This window comes from Nothobranchius furzeri, chromosome 10 (assembly GCF_043380555.1).
Source record: "Nothobranchius furzeri strain GRZ-AD chromosome 10, NfurGRZ-RIMD1, whole genome shotgun sequence".
NCBI classification, from domain to species: Eukaryota; Metazoa; Chordata; class Actinopteri; order Cyprinodontiformes; family Nothobranchiidae; genus Nothobranchius; species Nothobranchius furzeri.
Window position 1 is genome coordinate 41,308,906 of NC_091750.1, and position 21,713 is coordinate 41,330,618.

The following is a 21,713-nucleotide window of genomic DNA, read 5'->3' on the forward strand; positions in this document are numbered from 1 at the left end:
AAACCAAAACCAGAAAAGCATCGACCAATCTCGTGAAGGCGCGGTGCCAGACCCTGTTATTCCTCCACAAACACACTTCTTCTCCTTACATATTTCATGTTTATTGATGAAACTGAAACCGTTCTGGTTTTGCAACCTGTGACTGATTCTGGAGACCCGCCTCCACACCGGCTGAACTGTGGATGAATGACTCGGTTACGAGGCAACTCTGATGTGAGTGGGTGGAGACGCGTACGGGAGCACCCGACAGCAAGAGCAGACATCTGAATGAAAAGACGTTAAACTCTGATGTTTTTATTCTTACAATCACAGTAAAAACCACGTTTCTCCGGTGGTACCTTCTGCTGCTGGATCAGTATCAGAACTCTGCTGGTGTTCATGTTGGCTCCTAAAGCTCCTCCAGAGGACACCAACTTCACTTTGCTCACTACTTGATGCTCATGGAAATACTTTAGATGTGAGACCAAAGCTGAAGGTGTTTGTCCAGGTGGACCACAGACAGGCCGTCCAACAGCTGCAGAGACACCGTCGGCCATCCCAAAGTGTGTTAGTCTTTTAAGTTATTCCTGCCTCATTTGGTGACGAGCTTCTGTTCACAGAAACAGATGTGTGTCACCAGGACTGAAGAGCTAACAGCTAGTCAGTGCAGCTAATCTCACAGCTGTTTGTACAGCTTCATGCGATAATCTTTGTATTCCGCAGCACACACTTGTCTACGGGCAGTCCTGTGGTGTTTACACGCATAAACATCTCAGCCAGCAGATAAGTGTAGCTCTTCTGGTGGATCCAGCAGAAACCTGCTGGAGGTTCCTGAAGTCCTGTAGATAAAAATGGTTGTGTGACACGGACAGCGGGATTTCTGCTGCCGATAACCGGACTGGTTTAGTTATGATGAGTGCTAACGACTACAGGATCTGGAAAAAGGAACAATAGCATTAGCATCGCCCTCATTTAGACAAAAATGCACCTTCCTGTGCAAAAGGACAACAGGAATGTGTCAGTAACTCTAGGAGCTCTCTTATTAGTGGGTTCATTTGTGTCCCACAGCAGAGCTCCTAGAGACAGAGCAGTGGGCGGAGCCTATGACTTCCACCAGAGAAAGGCTGCTCATCTACTACAATGAACTCTGTCATTTTAAGATTCGTTGCGTCTGACTCGCTCTGAGCGTCGGTGAGTGTAGCTGCGTTAGCTACCCGACTGATGCTAACGCTAAAGGCCGCAGTAGCTCTGAGCGGAATACGCCGATCACACACTTCACGGAAATGGGAAATGAGATGTTGGGAACTTTGGGAGAGCTGATTTAAAATTACAGCCGTTAGCTTATCAGTCCTGGCAGATGTAAGCTATTTCTCTGAACAGAGGCTGTTCATAAGGCTTCCAGAGAAACGCTAATAAAAGCCTTAAGGCAGAATCAGTGAAAACATTTAGGTCGGCACACTGTCTTCAGCATGAATGTGTCATGTGACCTGGACCAGGGGAGGATTAAAAACACCAACAGTTGTGCTCTTCTACATCTGAGTAACTCCATCTGTGGTTTAGCTGCAGCCACCCCGAGCTCTGGTGTGGAGAGGAGATGTCCCCAGCGGGGCTCGTGTCCACTAGTCCATTTTCTCTACCATCCGTCCCATTTTGGTGCGCATGTTACGCATGAGGAAGAACCAGATAGTGGTGACGCCCATTAGGACCTCAGCTACCCAGAAGGCCACTTCCCAACTGTGCTGCTTGGCAACGGTGCTGAAGGGAAGACCCGCCATGAAGGCCCCCACTGGGAAAAACGCAAAGCTGTCAGTCATAAAAGCATGTCAGAATTCAAACATGGTGGAGGTCGTGTGACGGTGCCACTCACCGTTCGCCATCAGGGCCACGACTGCATGAGACGTCCCACAGAAGTTTGAAGGAGCACATTCGCTCGCGATCACTCCAAACAAGGCAATCGGTCCATAGGAGGAAAACCCGAACACGGCACCGAGGAACAGGATCCATATCTGTCAGTGAAACACAGACGACCTTTAGACTGGGCAGAAACGAACTGCCAGAACTCAGGCGTGTTTGAGCACCTCCTTCTCCGACACGCCAAGGAGAACAGAGACTGGATGAAGAGCCCGGACCCAAAGAGGAGCTTCCTGAACAGAAACATCAACATTTCATGAAAAACCATAACGTTCCCCACCGGGAGGACAGGAGAGGAATCACCTCCGGGGTGTCAGGTGTGATGGTCACTCTGAACAGGTACATGGACACATACATGCCGGCCATCATTAGAATGAGCAGGCCGTGGCGGGGGCTGCCGTGGGTGCTCAGGCCTCGCTGGAGAACAGGAAAACAATGGTTTAGACTAAACATGGATGCTGGTGAAATAGGTCCGGTCAGTATTCCTGTTACTCACCTGAGCTACTGCCCTGTCTGAGATGAAACCTGCAGCCAGGCTGCCGACGAATCCTCCCACCTCCAAGGCACTCATGTAGGTACTTCCTGTTTAAAACAGCACGTGTCAGCTCCGGTTCAGACCAATCAAACACTTAGTGGCAGAAAGCAGATTAAAAGCGCACCCATGAGAGCGGTTTGGCCTTTCTCCTGCATGAGGAACAGCTGACCCCAGTCAGTGGCGGCTGTCTTCACCCCAAACACCACCAGGTAACCCAGAGACAACACCCAGAGGAAGGGAGAGAGGAGGAACTCCCTCAGGGTGCTCTCACCGTTGGCTGGAGAGGACATGATTCACACTCACCATGTTAGGCACACAACAGATCACTCCTGCCAAAATTGTGACATTAAAGCTCTGCTGGTCTTTGCTCACCACCCTTTGCTCCCTTCTTGAACGCTGCCTCAACGCTGGGTAGACCCACATCGTTGGGCTCATTCTTCACAAACAGCAGGCAGACGAATGAGAAGGAGGCACAGAAAAGGCCCGACATGGTGAGGATTGTCCTCCACTCATAGTACTGCAGCAGCACCATCACTAGGATTGGACCCAGACACCCGGCCAGGTTCATGCTGCAGGACAGCACAGACCACCATGTTCCAAACTGGGAGGGCTGGAACCACTGGTGGAGAAAACCACAGACCACAGTGAGACTCCCTGGTATTGGTGAGACCGTTCATGTCTGCATGGAGTAACTCTGACAAAGGAAGGAGCAGATATTCTAATACCAGCAGAACCAGAACCCAATCTAAAACCAAGCCCCCACAATGCGGGTCAAAAATTGAAGCAAACCCGGAAGTGAAATAAACTGCAGTTCCACCCTCGTCCACTGGGGGCTGGTGGCAGAAGCGAGCAAAAAATACCAATTTCACAGCAGAAAAAAAACACGTTTACAGCCTGGTACCAAAACATGTTTTTGGTTTAAATTATCTAGTTTACACTCATGACAACTCTGAGGGGGGTGAATTTTTTCTCACTCTTCTGTTTAAGTGTATTAAAAGCCTAAAATTCTGTATAATTAATGAGCATCAGACCCACATGATCACAGAGGGGGGGAACGACTGTTTACAGTCTGATGGAAGACGACTGTCTCCGACTCCGTTTTTAAAACCATAATACCCTCTACAATGGCTTCTCCAGGTCAGGGATTAGGTCCTGCTCCAAGTGGAGGAGCTTTAGTATCTCAGTGTCTTGTTCACGAGTGAGGGAAAGATGGAGCAGGATTGGTGCTGCTTCTGCAGTGATGCAATTGTTGTACCGATCCATCATGGTGAAGAGAGAGCTGAGCCAGAAGCTCTTTATTTACTGGTCGATCTACGTTCCTACCCTCACCTATAGTCATGAGCGTTAGGTAGTGACCGACAGAACGAGATCGCAGATACAAGCGACCAAAATGAGTTTTCTTTGCAGGGTGGCTGAGCTGAGAAGCTCGGTCATCCAGGAGGGGCTCAGAGTAGATCCGCTGCTCCTCCACATCGAGAGGAGCCATTTGAGGTGACTCGGGCATCTGGTTAGGACGCCTAACCAGATGGGCACATCCAACCGGGAGGAGGCCTAAAGGAAGACCCAGGACACGTTGGAGGGACTATGTCTCTCACCTGGCCAGGGAACGCCTTGGGATTTCCCCGGAGGAGCTGGCCCAAGTGGCTGGGGAGAAGGACTTCTGGGCCTTTCGGCTTCGGCTGCTGCCCCCACGCCTCGACTCATAAGTGGAAGAAAATGAATGGATGGTAAACTGACTGAGGATATCGGGCTTTGCTGGTCTACCGTGGTCAAAGATCCACAAGGCCGCTGCTGTGACGACACTCCGCAGAGCCAAGAACCGGGTCCACTACGGTGGACCTGTGGATCTTTGACTGCGGTGGAACAGCGAAGCCCAACAGGCTCTGCTATTCTCAGTCAGATCTTTAGCTCTAGTTTTTTTTTTTACCTAGCAGCCACACCAACATGTTAAATTTCAACCCATCTTTGGCCAAGCAGCGTTATGGTATACCCACAGAATTTTCCCCCATTCTACCAGCAAGCTATTGGCGAGGAAAATGTGGTTGAGCGACTCAAAAGCGAAGCAGTGTCAACAAAAAAGAGCTGCAGTGTTTCTGTGGTCCCCAACAGAGATCCACCGATGAGCAGCGTGACTACAGCGTCGCATTGGAGCCTGGAACAGGCAGCCGCCTCCTCTAGCAACTGTTCTTAGGCAGGAGACAGGAGAAGGCATGCACCTGCTCAAGATTCTTATCCAGCCAGAAGCCCCACTAACATGTTTGACCAAGCAGTTAAGAGGACACAGCCTTTCCCCATTCAACCAGCTAAATAGAGTACAGAAATATAAATTTATTTACTGATAAAAAGAAGCAGAAACTACTTGAATGGTTTGTTAGTGCAGTCAATAACCACAGTTTGCCCTTTTGTCCAAAATATTCCATGACTAACATCCAAACACACAGAGGACAAAACTAAAGTTCAGAGTCAAAATGGCCGAACATCCATTAACATGAGGCTGAGGCCTTTCCCCAGAGCTAGCTCTGAAGTCACAGGGCTCTGACGCTCATTAATTATTCAGATTTTTAAGCATTTAACACACTTAAACAGAAGAGTTACAAAAAATTTAATGCACCAATTTTCCCCAATCCGATTCAAGCCTTGGTTAATTGGAAATCCCAAATCTCTGTTTACATGGACACTAACTGAAATGATCCAATCACGTTGTGAGTTTATATGCACCAAGTATTCAACCACGGGCTGCATGGTGGCGCAGTGGTTAGCACTGTTGCCTCGCAGCACGAAGGTTGCAGGTTCGAAACTCGGCTCAGCTGCGGCCTTTCTGCGTGGAGTTGCGTGTTCTCCCCATGCATGCGTGGGTTTCCTCCGGGTACTCCGGTTTCCCCCACAGATCACAACACACCCTATAGGAGCTTTAATATTTTTAATAATTATCTTGCTTTACACTACAGTGGACGGAGAGCAGCATCCGTGGTGAAATACCCATCCATCAGGATTATCAATAACTATAAACACATCACATCCCTGTCCTCCTCGTGAAACAAATGAATGTTAATCTTACCCGGTAAAAACATGTTCGCTGCAAATCTGAGGGCTGCTAGTCCGCTTGATTGATTGATCGCTGCAGTTCGTCTCCGTCCTCAGTCTCCATCAAAGTTATTAAAAAGAATAAACGAGTTGAGTTTACATCCTCGTCTGTTAGTGCAGCCAACCACGCAGCAAGCTAAAACCAGTTTACTGTCAAATCAACTAAATAAAAGCGATAAAAGGCTACAAACTGGCTTGTTTGACTAGCTTCACTGGAGTTTCTACGGGTGTAAACAGTCTTTTTGTCGTCCATCATGGCGAAGGAGGCGGTCACATGAGTGGCGTAACGTCACGTGCAAAGGGTCAATACTTAAAACTAGATGACATTTTAGTGAGCAGGTCACATCAAAATCAACTTTTTTAGCTGATAACTAGTATAAATGAGTGTTGTAGACGTGTAGTTATTATTTTTGCATTTTGATCCATTTTCTTTGAAAACTCTAAATTCTGTCTAAAATCTAAATTTTCCCACTCTGGGATTAATAAAGACTTTTCATTCATTCATTCATTTTAACCAATCAGAAAACCCGGGCCTCAGCTCACCTTAGTGAAGCTGGCTGTGGTTTAAAAGCATCTTTTTCTGCTTGGATTGAAAAAGCTCCTCACGAGAAGCGATACGACTACTGGGATTACCACGGCCTGGCCGGACGACTCTGACCCATCGCTCCTGAAAACCCGGAGTTCAACCTGAAATGACGTCATTAAGACATTAATCCTGCTTGACAGATCTGGTCTGGGAGCTGCAGACAAACCAGATTACTATGATCTCTCCCCACAGTGCCGTGCTGCGCTGCTTTAATGTGTGTGAGCTTGATTAGCTCAGCTGTCCTGTTAAAGAGTTTTCTGTTCCCCTCCAAAAACCCTGCAAACAAACGGGACCATCCCGGGTCTTCTCTGTGAGACGCTGCAGCAGAGCCAAAGGCTCGGTGCAGTAATCCAAGTACAGACAGCCACAAGGGCCAAGACCCTAGCGTCTCCAGTGACCAGGGTCCGCTGATCCAGCTCGGCTGTGCAACCGAACCAGAACCAGAACCGCGTAAGCATGTTTGTTCTCTGATGCACCTTTAAGATCGTCTAAGATTTCTCTATAAATAAATCCTCCTGTAATCTGAGCCCACTGAACACCTGCTGGCACGCTTTCTAAAGTCCGCGCGTCGTTTCTAACATTAGAGTTTATCCTGATGGAACTGAAGGTTCTGAAGGACCAGACACCTCACCACACCGCTTCCACACTTCGTATGAAGCTATTTATAGTCCAGACTTTTAACAGATTTTTAGGTAAGCCGTTCACTTCTGGCAGCTCCACTAGTCTCATCTCAGAGAGTCAACTCTTCCTACGGCTGGGTTGGACCAGCTCCTGGCCTCCAAACGTCCTGAGGGAACAACCATGTGCAAAACACCACCGCCAGAGTGCAGATCCTTTATGTACAAGCTCTGACAAGCAACTGAAAATCAGCCTGCAGGCTGTGCTAGCACCGGCTGCAAACAGAACACCAAAAATGGATTTAAAGCCCATCAGCTTGGTTGTCTAGATCAGGGGAGTCCATGGCGTGGCTCGGGGGCCACCTGTGGCCATCAGAGTCATTTACACGGCCTTCGGCTGTAGTCTGAGGAGGGTGGGATGTAGCCTGCCAGCGTAGGCTGCTGATGCCAGGACATCTTTTTGTTTGAAGGTACATGTGAGAAAACTCAGTAAAATATGAGCTTTTGTAAATTTTAACATAAAATGTTAAGGAGATGTTTAAGGACTTTAGATACCTGGAAGTCGTTTTGTTTGCTGCAGAGGACAGCTGCTCCTGCAGAACATCACACACACTTTAAACAAACACCCAATACGTGCTCTCTCTCTCTCTTTTATAAGGGGTTTAGTCCTTTTGATGTTTTGATTTTTGCTCGTGCGTGCGCGCGTGTGTGTGTGTGTGTGTGTGTGTGTGTGTTAACGACCCTCATATCACATGGTCTTTATAGGGTTAGGGTTAAACAGATACTGGTGCTCTGCATGTATGTGCTCTCTATAGGGTACAACCCCCCAAGGCACTTCACAACACAATCATTCACTCACACGCTGGTTGTGATGAGCTACGGTGCATCTGACAGAGGCGAGGCTGCAGATCATAGGCGCCACCGGCCCTTCCGACCACCACCAGCAGGTGAGGTGTCTCGCCCAAGGACACACCAGCAGCATTCCCTCTTGGGAGCCGAGATTGAACCTGCAACCTTCTGTTTACTGGGCAACCCGCTCCACCTACCGCTGTCCTAAATGGGTCAGATGTTTGGGAACCTGTGGTTTGTAGGCTGTGATCCAGATGATGTCCTACCTTACGCAGCACCTTCCCACATGGGGGCCAGCCGCAGCCCTGTCCCAGACCATTAACGAACCAGAGCAGCGAGAACATGGACACGCTCGAGGACCAGGAGAAGGCTATGTTGATGCCCCCCACCAGGAACAGGCCGATGGAAAACAGCCAGCGGGCGCTGATCTGGTCCGACAGCACGCCGCTGATGAACTTGCTGATGGCGTAGGCCATGGTCTGACTGCTGGTGATCATACCTGCAGCACAACGTTAACCGTCAGTCACTAATCGGGGCTGAGACCAGAAAGTCATGGATGTGGTTTTATTTCTGTGTGAAGCCACAACCAGCTCGGAAACTCAAACGAACAAACCTGCAGGAAGCTAGATGTGGATAAAACGTTAGTACGCCCATATAAGGGCCGCAAACCTGACCTCAGTCTAGCAAAAACGTCTGAGATGTACACGTTTCAACAAGAACGAGGCAGTTGTTGCTTAAAGAAGGTCGTTTTAAAAGTTCCCAACCCTACCGCAGCACGTCTCAACTCTTACCCAAGTCATCTTTGTCCAGGTCGATCTCCTCCATCACAGACGGCATCACAAAGGAGAACGTCTTCCTGTTGAAAAAATACAGCGAGTATCCAGTAAACATGCAGACGAAGATGACTACTCGGTAGTAGCCGTAGCCCGTGGCCCCCATGGCTGCGATCAGCTGAGAAACAAACAAGATTCAAAGTCTTCTCTCTAGTCGAGTCTTCTCTTCTTCCCGTCTAAATCCCAGCTTCCCGGTAGAACGGGTGTGTGCCTCCTGCAGGCTGGTGTCAGTGTAACGGTGAGAGGAGGTGGTGGGGGGGGGGGGGTGTCACACCGGCCTGAAACGAGAACAACATACCACACATGACTCAGGCGGGACGGAGCTGATCCAGGCCCTAACAGCTGGAGCCAAGAGTTTTGAGAACGATACAAATACGTTTCCTGGCTCCGTTTGCATAAACGCCACCTTGTGAAGAGTGATCAGATAGTCCTTCATTATCATAAAGTCCATTTCTTCTAGGAAAGCTAACTTCATCCTAAAGACCCAATTTCCTCCCATTTGTGAGGAAGAAAGTCCAGCAGCAGCCAACCCAGATGATCCTCTGGAACATCTGCAGCAGGCATGAGTTCTTCTGCAGCTCAGTGAGGAGACTCCAGGAGAACGTTCTGCTGTCAAGAACCCACTTCACCGGACATCAGGACTGATGATGTGCTAAAGGAACAGAGATTAGATTCTCTGACTGTCTGGATGTGGAGAAGAAAAAGTGTGTGTGTGGATTAGAAATGGAATGTCATCATGTTGGGTCCAGGCCCAGAAAACTCCTAACAGGTATAGAAGTGAGGGTCGTCAGACATCCATCCTCCAAAGGAAGGAGGACCAACACAAAGCCAAGATAGTTGATTGACAATGAGCTCCATCAGCCAGGATCTGGACCAGGATCTGATTGGTCGGGTGGACTACGGTCTAGAAGGATTAACACAAAGGATGTCGGAATATTTTAGAAACTGTGTTTTTGTTCATTTATTTTTCTTTGAAGTATAAAAACTGAGAATCAGAACCCAACCTGCGGCTTTCCCACTCTGACCTTTTAGAGCATTTCCTGTAATACCCGGAGGGGCCAATCACGGCCCAGACTCAAAACCAGCACGTGTTTCTGCACGAGTGTATCTTGATGTTTCTGTAAATTAACACTAAATGACTCTAACACCATGACAGTCTCTAACCGCCAATGAGGCGTCGCATTCCCGCATCAGACGTGTCTGGCGGTACCGATTCTTCCTAAACACCAGGCCCGGTGGATACCCACATCTCCCCGGAGCTCGCAGCCCCCCTCACCGCCGCACAGCTGCAGTCGGGCCGCCGACTTTACCTCCGATTCGCCTCCGTCATGCTGGTCCCATCCGAGCCAGAGGAGCACGGCGCGCGTAGCGCAAGCGCGTTCGCGCGAACGTGAATGAGGGAGGGTGAGCACGTGACAGTGACACTAGCTCAGGCGCGCGCACGCAGCAGTCCGCTGCCGTTACATATATAATAGTGATGGGAATTCCGGCTCTTTTTAGAGAGCCGGATCTTTTGGCTCAGCTCACCAAAAAGAGCCGGCTCTTTCGGCTCCCAAGTGGCTCCTCGATTTTCTGTTGTGTAGAGTCCATTTATAACCAAAATAATGCAAAACTACATGTAAAATGATTTACTAATCTAAAAAAATGCAACATATCAAATATTTATCACTTCTCTGGATTTAATAACTGATCACTTTGAGAAATCTCCACTTTCCGACTGCTGGCGCTCATTTTCTCACCGCCTTCGTCGCACTCTCCTCTCTCTCTCTCTCTCTCTCTCTCTCTCTCTCTCTCTCTCTCTCTCTCTCTCTCTCTCTCTCTCTCTCTCTCGCCTTTTTCCTCCTCCTCATTCCCTCTTGTCTCCCTCCACCTGCACGTGCTCTGCTGTGTGTCTGAGTCTGATCCTCCCTCTTCCCCGCCCTTACTGCTCTGTGTGTGGACAGTCTGGACACGCGGTTACACATGTTGACCAATCACCTGTAGCTTTCACCAAAGCAAGAGGGGAGGGGGGAGGGAAGGGGACGGCTTCCAATGACGAGCCGGCTCCCGTCGTTCACTTCAAAGAGCCGGCTCTTAGAGCCGGTTCGTTCGTGACTTTTCCGTCGCTGTTGCAACTTCTGGACAGCAGGCTCTGAATCCAACTGTGTTGATGACCTGGCAGACTGCTTTAGCAGAACTTGTAATTAGGGATGAGCGAGTACACCATTATCTGTATCTGTACTCAGAGTGGGCGGGACCTAACCCAGAACTGGGCGTAGTTTAACCGGAAGTGGGAAGGGCTTCAATCTGTACAATATTGTAAGTCTGAAATTGACATCATATCAATATGATGAGTGATCAGAAGTTTCTTTATGTATTTTTTTCTTTGAAAACTTTTTTACAGAGCAGCTTCAGAACTGAGATTCAATGTTTTTGATCACAATAGTAAAGGAACTATTACAGAACATGTTTTTAAATAAACTCAGAACAGGAATATTGTCGTGATTTGTTGTTTTTTAAACAAACTTGAATAGAATATTTAAGTGCATGAATGAATACAACTGAACTCATGCAGTAGGAAAGATGAACTAGAACAAGACAGCTTTGTTATTATTTAATTTTACTTTATTATTTTATGATCAAACTGAATTTTTTCTAACGTTCTTGGCATTTTTCCCACACAAAGTTAAACAAAACAAGGTGTGTGTGTGTGTGTGTGCGTGCGTGCGTGCGTGCGTATGTGTGTGTGTGTGTGTGTGTGTGTGTGTGTGTGTGTGAGGGAGAGAGAGAGAGAGACAGCAGCTGCAGGCTGTCTGTTGGTTTTGAGTGTAGAGAGGGGCGGGCACTCTATGTGACTGGCCAATCATAGAGCGTGAAGACAGTCGGTTACCCAATGAGGATTTTCCGTCAGCACAAATACAGATATTAACGGATTTTACTTGTTTTATGCTTGTACTCGTCAAAAATGTGTGTTCAGCTCATCCGTACCTGTAATGGTATATCAAACTTTGTGGCTCCTCTCAAAGTTATGCGATGTAGAAGGAAAACTGCGCCATGGCTGAATGGCACCGGCAGAGAGAGTGGAAAAAGGACAGATTGCATGTCTGCAGATGCTCTGGGACCGCTTGATGGCTTTTAATAATTCTGTAAAATTAGCTAAATCTCAGTTCATGTCTCAGCTTGTGGCAACAAACAGCCACAGACCTCAGGTCCTTTTTAAAGTTTTAAACTGTTTCATCAATCCTGTTGATTATGGTGGTGTTGCACCTTCTCAGAGTTTGTGTGACAACTTCCTGAATTTTTTTTTTCAGATAAAATTCTGCAGCACAGGTCTTCTACCTCCTCACTGTCTATTTCAGACCCTAGTTTATTTCCTCCTTGTTCTACATCCTGGTGCCAGTTCTGTCCTGTCTCTTTGGAAGAGCTGCCCACTGGATTATCTTCTGTCTCTTTTTGAAGCCTATTCCTCGAAAAATGGTATTTAATGGTAAAAATAGCTTATATAGCCTTGTAGTGCTGGGTTTGCTCATTAATTTGATGGGAATTATTACTATTTCTTCTGTAGTGTGAGGGTTGTTTTGGGCCTGTTAAGGAACTAACGTCACAGGGTCCCTCATCATCCAAAATATAATCAACTGTTCCTTTTCTTCCGGCTGTGTTCCACAGTGTTTTAAACAGGCTGTTGTCCATCCACTCATAAAAAACCACAATCTAGATCCCACCTGCTTTTCAAATTTTAGGCCAATTTCTAAACCTAGTTTTCTTTCCCCAGTCCTTGAGAAAGTAGTTCATTCTCAGCTATAGCATTATCTGGCTCTAAATTACATTTCAGAGACATTCTAATCTGGTTTTAGAATGCGCCATAGCACTGAGAGTGCTGTTTTACACGTTTTTAATGATCTGCTTTTAATGAGTGATTCTGGAAATTCAGCAGCTTTATTATTACTAGATCTGTCAGCTGCCTTCGACACCATTGGCCACGACACTTTGCTGTCTCGTCTTGAGTTGTTTGTTGGTCTCAAAGGAACTGTCCTTCAGTGGTTTCATTCTTGCCTACAGGACAGGTTATTTTCAGTGAATTTGGGCCCCTTCACCTCTGTTTCAGCACCCCTGACCAGTGGAGTTCCTCAAGGCTCCATCCTGGGACCCACGCTCTTCACACTTTACTTGTTGCCACTAGGTTCTATTTTTGAAAAATACAATATCACTTTTCACTGTTTTGCTGATGACCTTCAAATTTACATGCTTTTTATTGCAGACAGAATTGGTTCTTTATTAGACTACTTGAGTGAGGTTAAGCAAAGGATGTACATCAACTTCTTGAAGCTAAATGACTCAAAGATGGACATTTTACTCTTTGGTGTTCAAAATCTTCTGGATGATGTGGTCAGTCCTCTCGGCCCTTGCTCATCCTTGGTAAAGTCCTGTGTGAAAAATCTTTGAGTTTTTCTTGATGGTTCTTTCGGGCTGAAGGGACAGGTGAGGTCAGTAGTCCATTCAGGTGTCTATCATCTAAGACTGTTAGCAAAGGTTAAACAATATCTTCCTGCTGAAGTTTCTGAAAATTAAAGATCAGTCATTTTTAAATAGACTCCAGCTGGTTCAAAATGCTGCGGCATGCCTGCTGACTGGCACCAGAAAGCGTGACCACATAACTCCGGTGTTGGAACATCTCCATTGGATCCCTGTGTTCTACAGGATTCATTTTAAAGTCCTCCTCTTTCTTATTAAATCTCTTCATGGCTTGGCTCCACCATAAATCAGCGAGTTATTGTCCATCTACTCTCCCATCAGAAACATGAGATCTAGCTCACAGTCTTTTTTAATTGTTTCAAAAACACATTTAAAAACTCGGGGAGACAGCCCAGCAAACATTTGGACGTTTGACCATTGAAACAACGTCAAACCGACACGTCCTGTCATGGTTGAAAAATAGCTCCAAAATTAAAGTTGAACCGACGTCTTTTCTGGCCGTGACATCAACGTCTTTCAGCGCGTTTCATTTAGACGTTTAATAATTTAAATTTAGGCATCTTATTGCTGTATTACTGTAAAAAATAGTGCCATCGGAGACAGAACCTTGCATGTTCCAATCTGGATTCAAACTTGGGTCCTCAGCTTTTAAGGCAGATGCCGTATCAGTCGAGCCATGTCTTTGACATGTACATGTCGTCGCCCTGTGGAGTTACATCTGATTCTCAGCATTCTCTATGTTGAACTACACACAACAAATAGTCAAAATAATGTAACCCCAGATAACTGTAGACATAAATGTATCTGAATGGATTCTTAGAGAATGTTAAGTTATATAGTTTTGACCTATTTAAGCCGTTCTACCAAGACCATTTTTGGGCATGGACACTTACTGGACATTTACTGAATGCTGTACATGTAACTTTTGTCAAAATAACAATAATACATACACATGTCGACATGTAAAAATATATCTGATTGGATTTTTAGGGAATTTTCTGTTACATAAGTTTTAACAAATTTAAGATGTCCAAGTGCGACCATTTTTGGCCGTGGACACCACGTTGCCATAGTGACGATGTTTTCTGGGAGGACTTTCTCTGTGGCTGGTGCTAGGCTGTGGAACAGCCTTCCTGTGAACCTAAAAAACCACACAAAACATGGATCATTTCAAACATTACTTAAAATGTACTTGTTTGATCTGGCTTTAATGCAGGTCGGCTTGAGTAGTTAACCTCTGTTTTTATTAGACTTGCAGATTTCTCTTATACACTTTTAGCTTCAAATGAATTTTTACACATTTTAACCTTGATTTTAACTGCTTTTTGTTCTTGACTGTGTTTATATGTATTTATTTATTTATTTGTTCTTACCTTTGTTCAGCACTGTGCTGTATAAATAAAGTTGACCTTGACGGTACTCATGAGCTTGCAACCCTGAATTTGGACACAGTCTTTGAGAAACACCTTGGGCCTGAGTGACGTCTTGTGTTCAGTCCTTCTTCTGCCATTATTCCTGCTGATTTGTGGTATGGTTCTATCACTGGTGGCATCTGCTGTTCAAGGTGAGAACTGCAGCCATGCAGAAACACTCAGAAGGTGATGAGCTACATGGCAGCCACAGCTTCCCTGGGGCACACTGACAGAGGCGAGGTTGCCACATGGTCGGCACGGATGCTCTCTCTGGCCCCCGCTGGTGGGGGACAAGCAGTTTTTTTCTTGCCCTCATGATAAGATTGAACCGAGAGCTCCGGCCCCTTCCCATTTTGTTTGATGCTTTTGATTCTGGCCGTGAGAACCGGAACTCAACTATATATATATATGTCATGTTAGTCATGAGATGTGTGCATCTGCAAAAGGCTTCTGCTGTTGTTGAGGCTGTTCATTTAATGTGTGTCTACTAAGTTGTAAACCTAAATGACACTAATGATGCAGTCATTTAGCGTTTAGTGTAAATCGATGGTGGCCTGGGATGGTTTCAAAATTCCCGGCCTGAGTTATTGTCCCAGTCCGCCCCTGGGGACAAGAGTCTTGCCCTTGAACAAAAAAATTCCCATTCACTGGTAGGGGTTTGAACCTGCAACCCTCTGATTACAGGGCAGGCGCGTAGCTCCTGTGCCACCGCCATCAGCCCACAAACCAGGAAACAGAGTTTATACTAACTCTTTAGGTGAGGTTTAGTTTTGCTTTCCTCTTCCGTGTGTTTGTGTGATGTTTGTAATTCTAAACATATTTATTATCCGTCTTTTCCTGCATAGATGGCTGTTGTTGGGTTTTAGGATCCCCTCAGACATCACTGGACTGCTGCATGTCTGAACCTAGGATCTGGACCCCAAGAGGACAGAGTTTCAGGGATCTGGTGAGAAAAGATTTGCTGTTGATCTGAGAAAAAGCTACTTTCTGAGGAAGCTCCAGTGAAACCGAGCTCCTTTAAGGATTTAATTTCTAAAATTCCAACATTTTACAGAATAAATAAAACGTGAGGTCTCTGGTATCCTCTAGGATTGGTCCTCTGGCCTTATTTAGTCAAACCTTCTTTGTTTGACCAAGAGCAGAAAATATTTCTGAGACTACAGAGTAATTAGTGTCCATCAACACGAATGACATGTAGACATGTGCTTTCAGAAGCTACAGCTGAACGTTTCATGTTCTGTGTCCTTTCTGTCGGTCTAAATAGAAACCTTTTATTTTTATTATTGGAAATCAACTATTTCCTGATCTCCTGACAAATGTTTGTGCTTGTTCTGATTCTGAGACAGTCCAGCACCAGTGAAGCTTCCTGACTGGTTTCCCCTGCCTCACCGGAGGAGGTGATCAGCTGATGGTGCACAGATGTGTGTTTAGGGCGTGGTCTATAAGAGACACCTGCTGTGAGTTGTCTGATGAATGATGCAGACACTTTTCCCAGTGAGATCCACCCGTCACAAGTGTGTGTTTCTTGTCGTTGGACACTGTCATTTGCACCGTGTTTCGATGTTGAATGTAAGGAGATGACTCGTGAACGACCTTGGAAATGCTGAGGAGACGAGACATCGTTGCCGGCGTACTGATTGTGTTACCTTGGACGCTGCTCATCAGCGTTTGGCACCAGATCAGCCTCCGCTCTCTGCTCACTGCTACAACAGGTAAATAACACTTGTGATTTTCACACTCAGCAGGTTGGGATGGATGTTAGGTTGGCTCTGACCTGTATCAGAGCAGCGCCGCCTGCTGACACACACACACATACACACATACACATACACACACACACACACACACACACACACACACACACACACACACACACACACACACACACACACACACACACACACACACACACACACACACACACACACACACACACGCACACACACATGCACACACACACACACTGTTTCAAGTGACCTGTGTGGATGAAGACTGATGAATGCCTCTCCTCTCTCCTGCTAGAAGAGCACGACAGCCGCTCTGACTTCCAGGCTTCAAAGGAATCCCACCCAGCTCGGACTCGGGACGACAATGAGGGAGTCGAGCATGTGTACCGCCGGCCTCCGCCCTGGTCTGATAGCCTCCCCGTCATCCACGTAGTCACCCCCACTTACAGCCGGCCAGTGCAGAAGGCTGAGCTGACCCGCTTGGCCAACACCCTGCTCCATGTCCCCAACCTGCACTGGATTTTGGTGGAGGACTCTCATGAGAAGACCCTCCTGGTCAGACGCTTCCTCCAGGAGACAGGACTAAACTACACCCACCTCCATGTAGAAACACCTTTGAGGTACAAGTCCAACAGGAATGCCCAGAGCCCCGAAGTCCCACGGGGTACCCAGCAGAGGAACCTGGCTCTGCGGTGGCTCAGAGAGACCTTCAGCCTAAATGACAGTCAGCCTGGTGTTGTCTACTTTGCGGATGACGACAATACCTACAGTCTACAGCTGTTCGAGGAGGTGAGGTGACCAGTTAACCTCCACATGTCTTTCACCTGGTTACTTTGAGGTATTTTCTAACTGAAATAAGAACCACTGTTTGCTTTTGAAGATGCGTTCCACTAAGACGGTGTCTGTGTGGCCCGTGGCGTTTGTGGGAGGCCTGCGATACGAGACCCCCAAAATCAACCACTCAGGGAAGGTCTATGGCTGGAAAACGGTCTTTGACCCTCAACGGCCTTTTGCAATCGACATGGCTGGGTTTGCTGTGAACCTGGGCCTCGTTCTGTCCAAACCTCAGGCTTCCTTCCAACTACGAGGGGTGAAGGCGGGCTACCAGGAGAGCAGCTTGTTGAAGGACCTGGTTTCTCTGAGGGATCTGGAGCCAAAAGCTTCAAACTGCACCAAGGTAAGGGCTGGTCTGCTGCTGGTACGAACCTCGCAGCTCTCTGTGGAAGATGTCCCCGTGCTCAGGCGCATTGGCAACAGGAAACACGTGCACAAACCCTCTCGGTTCAGGAGCTCAGCTTGGGTCCTGGTCCTGCTTAAGCTTCCTCAGACCTCCTACTGGTGAATGAAATGGATGTCTGGCTTCATCAGGCGGTTCAAACTGGGACCCTTCCTGTTAGATGAATGCTTTCAGTCTGCTGCGATGCTCTGGGCAGCCAGAGCGCACACTAAACAAATGTTGTTCTCCAGCTTCAGTGGTAAGTTCAGAGAAACCATTTTTCCTTTTTCAGTGCAGTCGAGTAGCTCTTTCACACGCAGGCTGAACCTGAAAAGGGTCTCCTTGCATTAGGAATAGGGAAAGGCTTGGATTAGAACAGCCAGTGACATCAGATTAAAGATTAATGCCCATCACTTGTCACATACTGGTGTGGGAGACCTGTTCTCCACATGTGACCATCCCCCTCGGGAACTATTGGGTGGTTTAACCCCCAATCAAACCCCTTAATGCTGAGGGTCAAGCAGGAGGCGTTAAGTCTTTTGTATGACCTGACCGGGGATTTGAACCCACGGTTTCAGGGCGGACACTGAGCCACTGAGCTGACATCTGTACAGCACAAGTTGGCATTCATGGACTCACCCATCTGGACTCATGGCGGGGAAGGCTGTTGGTGGGTTAGCGTCGAGGAAATAGCAGAGAACGTCTCTGCTAGTGGACGCTAACCATTAGCATTAGCCACTCCACCACACAGAACTCCAGGATTGTGTTATTTGTGGAGATGAAACATCAACGTTGCAGAGCAAACTGAGTCGGTGGTAGTCCTGTTGCTGTTGGCCAATCAGAAGAGAGATGTTCAGAGATCAGGAAGTAAGTCTCTAGAAGCTGAAGCTCAGCTCTGATCTGGCTAACTTCTGCTTCCTGAACCAGGAGTGCCAGAGCTTCTTGCTCCTGAGATTGATGAGGCATCCATTTATGCTGGAGACGGCTGCAGATGTGTGAAGAAAAATGAGTGAACTGGGTCTTCAAAGAGCTCCTAAGGAAACTTCTAACCCTGAGACTCTGTCTGCTCCACACCGACGTATCAGAGCTGAACTTTGCCCACCATGATGGGTTGGATACAGACCAACACCTGGAGCTGACCTTGACTAATGCAGTGCGGAGTGGAGGAGTGGAGTCAGATTAGACACTGATGCAAACTTTTGATGGTTGACCTCTGTAAACTCTGATGTAGTCGCAGCATCAGCAGCTTTCTGTGAGCTTCATCAGCTTGAGCGTGTTTCTGCTTCTCTAACCTGCAGATATTGGTGTGGCACACGCGCACCAAGGAGCCTGAGCTGGTAAATGAGGGCAAGAAAGGATTTACAGACGCTAAAGTGGAGATATGACACACGATCTGACGCAGGTGAGATTCTTGAGTGGTTGCACCAAAGTGGAAGAATTTCTGGTCATGGGAAGCATGCCTCTTTCTGCATATTCGAGGCTTTAGGAGTGGTTTCTTGTGAGTATGACCAGAAGCATCCTGCATGAGCCGGATTATTTAGACATGCATGATTTAGCTGAGCAAAGGCTCGGAGGTGACTGCTGCTGTAGATGCTTCTGGTCAGTTAAAATCAGGAGCCTGGACTTCTCCAAATGACTATTTTGTTTTTGAGAACGTCTGCTGACATTTGGCTCAGACCCTTGTGCTGATGATTAGGTCTGGACCAGGGGCGGCACCCTGTACCTCAGGAGCCCCACCATGGTAGTGGAGATGGTTGAGATGTCTGACAGCTGCAGCCCGCTGCTCTAATCACATCCGTCCCATCAGCAGAGTCCATAGAAGTGGTCTGCCTGATGCTGGTGCAGAATGCTACACCACAGCATGCTGTTTCCTGGTCCACACACGTCTGTACAAGTCCTCTGCATCTTCTGAGGATGGGGATGAACGCAACCTCAGGTGCTGTTCTGAGCAGGACGTGTAACTCCTCATGGTTCTTATTCGGCCACGTCTGAACCAGCTGCACGGCTCGACGAGAACGTTTTCAGTGAAGTTTGAGTAGTTTTTTTCAGAATCTTAAAATATACGTGCAAAACCACCAAAACCACTTGTGTTTGTGTACTCTTCAGGAACTGCTTTGCCAAGAGGGTCTCCATGACGACCTTGCTGCTCCGGCCTGGTGTCGTTTCTGCTGATGTCTTGTGATTTTTGATATCTGAGGATAAAATGTGACACTTGTGAGAATAAAGTGGCTTCTGCTGTGACCAAGTCAGTTGCTCCACACGTTCAGCTTCATTTCATGTTGAGCTCTAACTTTAGCTGGCTGGGTATGAGTTGTGTGGTTCGACTTTTCCTGCTGGAGAAAATACTTTATGACCTGACGTGAGAAGATGGAGGTGAGGATGAATTAGGCCACATTCCAGCAGGAGCCTCCAGTTTAAGGTCAAAGGTCAGATGTTCTCCTGCTAGAGAGCAGCAGAGCAGCCCCGACCATCACACTACCACCACCATGTCCGACTCCTGATGGGAGTCACCTTCCACTTGCTTCGGCTGTCTGCTTCTCTCAGATCTCCCGTTGCTGTTTAGCCCTTTAAATGGAAACTCGTTGTTTCAGAGATCTTAGCTGGACTCAAACCACCCGAAGAACTCCTTTGGGCACACGTGTTCGGCAGCACAGAAGCTGCTTCGGAAGGAGATGGAATGGTGGGGAACTGCAGCTTCGCTCGTCCAACAGACCCTAATGGGGCTCTTTTGTTCTGGGCCTGTTGGGCTCAGAGCTGCACAATGCAATAAGAGTCCTTGTTTTTGGCGATTCATCATTTAGTGATGGCACCGATGGGATCTGGACCTGTCCACTCAGTCAGGCAGCACTCTGAACCCAGCGCTAATAGAAGTTTCACATCCTTGCAGCCAACAGACAGAACAACCACACGGTCAAGAGAGGGAAGAGCTTTATTAGTTCGTGGTCCAGAAGCACTCCGTATTCCTGAAATGGTGCAGCAGCACTGAGCTGCTTGTACTTCAGGGATGGCCTACAGGGTTCCCCAGAAGGTCAAACCCTTCATGTGTATTTGTTTATGGAGATGATTTGTACAACTCAAAGGCATGTGGAGCCGTTGTCTTTTCCCAGCATGGCTTACAACATGGTAACTTGGAATATTCTGCAGGGCTCAGCTGGGGCTGCAGCAGCAGTGCATTCTGGGTTTAATTGGACCATTTAGCTTCTGCATCACTGTTTAGGTCTTTCATCTGTGAAGCACATGAGCCTATTTCACACAAGCATTCAAAGCTGTTCGGTAATAACCGGGAACCTAAATGAGGGTGAAGGCTTCCTGTAGCCACTGTTGGTGGCAGTGGGAAGGAAAGCAGGTGGGAGAGGACGGGCCTACACACTGCCAGTGATCAGGTTTAGTTCAGTCTGTTACCATAGAGACAACACGCTAGCTACAAACTCTTAACAGGGTTCTCCTTAGAAGATGAGATGAAGGTCACTGGATCTCTGCTGCCATTCCCAGATCGGCCGTGTCTTCAAACTGGACCCTGTAGTCTCCCTCCTGCTCCTCAAAGACTAGGACCTGAAAAGGAGATGAAGTGTTATTCACACACAGCTGGGGGCTCCTCTGGTCTCACCCTCTACCCTCAAACTTCCTGAATAAAAACAAATTGCCTCAGATTTTCTCTGACATGTTTTTTTGGCACGATGCTGTAGGAAGGTTTTTATCACCTGTTGCAAACAGGTGAGAGGAGGGTGATGTTTTTTTCTGTTCGTTCACTCGAGCCACCTCAACTGGCTCCTCTCGACACAAAGGAGCAGCAGATCTATTCAGAGCCCCTCCCGGATGACAAAGCTTCTCCCTGTCTCTAAAGGAGAGCCCAGCCACCCGGCGGAGAAAAAAATTTCAGCCGCTTGATCGTATCCTTTCGTTGACTATCCGAAGCTCATGACCATAGGTGAGGGTCGGAACGTAGATCGAGAGCGTGGCCTTCTGGCCAGTGTTGTTTTTGACGGGCGTCTTAGTTTTAGTCTTGATGACGAAAATGCATTTTAGTCATCAGTTTCAGTCGACTAAATCTCAAAGGTTTTAGTTGACAAAGATTTGTTTTTAATTTTACAAAATATTACACAGTATTCTCCAACAAATGCATGTGTAGGTCAGACGTGTATGCTGAGCTACAGGAGGGAGTTTCATACCAACATAATTTATTTTATGGCTATCGGACAAAATCTCAGCTCCTTCAGGTTTAGTAAAACAATAAAATTGTCGAAAATTTAGTATTCGCCTTGGGCCCCCAAATTGCTAAATCCGCCTCTGCATCACACAGTTTATAAACTACAAGGACCACCATCACACAGTTGGTCCAGAGGGGAAAGGAGAGGAAGAGGAGTACATGGAGCTGGTTTAGTTTGTGAAATAGCACAATATTAAAATACACACAGTTAAATGGTATCAAAGTTTGTTTTAGTTTCATCTGTAGTTTCTAAAACATGGTCTCATCAGTTATTCCAGAGGGATTAGAAGAGGATTAGGAGTACA

The 21,713-nt window shown here is 47.1% G+C and overlaps 3 protein-coding genes across 6 annotated transcripts in view; 1 reads left to right on the forward strand and 2 right to left on the reverse strand.

The window, feature by feature from the left end:
- Positions 1–278: 278 nt before the first annotated feature.
- slc37a4b (solute carrier family 37 member 4b) lies at positions 279–9,852 on the reverse strand. Of its 4 annotated transcripts, XM_070555651.1 has the most exons (11): positions 9,705–9,835; positions 8,771–9,046; positions 8,353–8,672; positions 7,828–8,060; positions 2,798–3,044; positions 2,550–2,702; positions 2,387–2,472; positions 2,194–2,307; positions 2,058–2,123; positions 1,847–1,985; positions 279–1,765 (listed from the first exon to the last, which is right to left on the reverse strand). In XM_070555651.1, the coding sequence occupies exons 3-11, from the start codon at positions 8,498–8,500 to the stop codon at positions 1,599–1,601; spliced, it is 1,353 nt and encodes a 450-aa protein (XP_070411752.1). In that variant the 5' UTR covers positions 8,501–8,672; positions 8,771–9,046; positions 9,705–9,835; the 3' UTR covers positions 279–1,598. The 4 variants fall into 4 exon arrangements, with proteins under 4 accessions (XP_070411752.1, XP_015815665.1, XP_054586406.1 ...); XM_015960179.3 differs by lacking the exon at positions 8,771–9,046 and having other exon boundaries at positions 9,705–9,852; XM_054730431.2 differs by lacking the exon at positions 8,771–9,046 and having other exon boundaries at positions 9,671–9,836.
- Positions 5,563–19,450, forward strand: b3gat1b (beta-1,3-glucuronyltransferase 1 (glucuronosyltransferase P) b). Its single transcript, XM_015960615.3, has 8 exons — positions 5,563–7,182; positions 14,943–15,015; positions 15,104–15,204; positions 15,605–15,970; positions 16,281–16,774; positions 16,866–17,162; positions 18,500–18,603; positions 19,308–19,450. Exons 4-7 carry the CDS (start codon positions 15,859–15,861, stop codon positions 18,584–18,586), a joined length of 990 nt encoding a protein of 329 aa, XP_015816101.1. The 5' UTR covers positions 5,563–7,182; positions 14,943–15,015; positions 15,104–15,204; positions 15,605–15,858; the 3' UTR covers positions 18,587–18,603; positions 19,308–19,450.
- A 662-nt stretch (positions 19,451–20,112) lies between these two features.
- The window catches only part of LOC107386020 (beta-galactosidase-1-like protein 2), a 46,184-nt gene continuing 44,583 nt past the window's right edge, over positions 20,113–21,713 (reverse strand). The window contains exon 20 of the mRNA XM_015960176.3: positions 20,113–20,753. Within this exon, the coding sequence (XP_015815662.2) occupies positions 20,667–20,753 (87 nt within the window). The 3' untranslated portion in view covers positions 20,113–20,666. The remainder of the gene's footprint in view (positions 20,754–21,713) is intronic.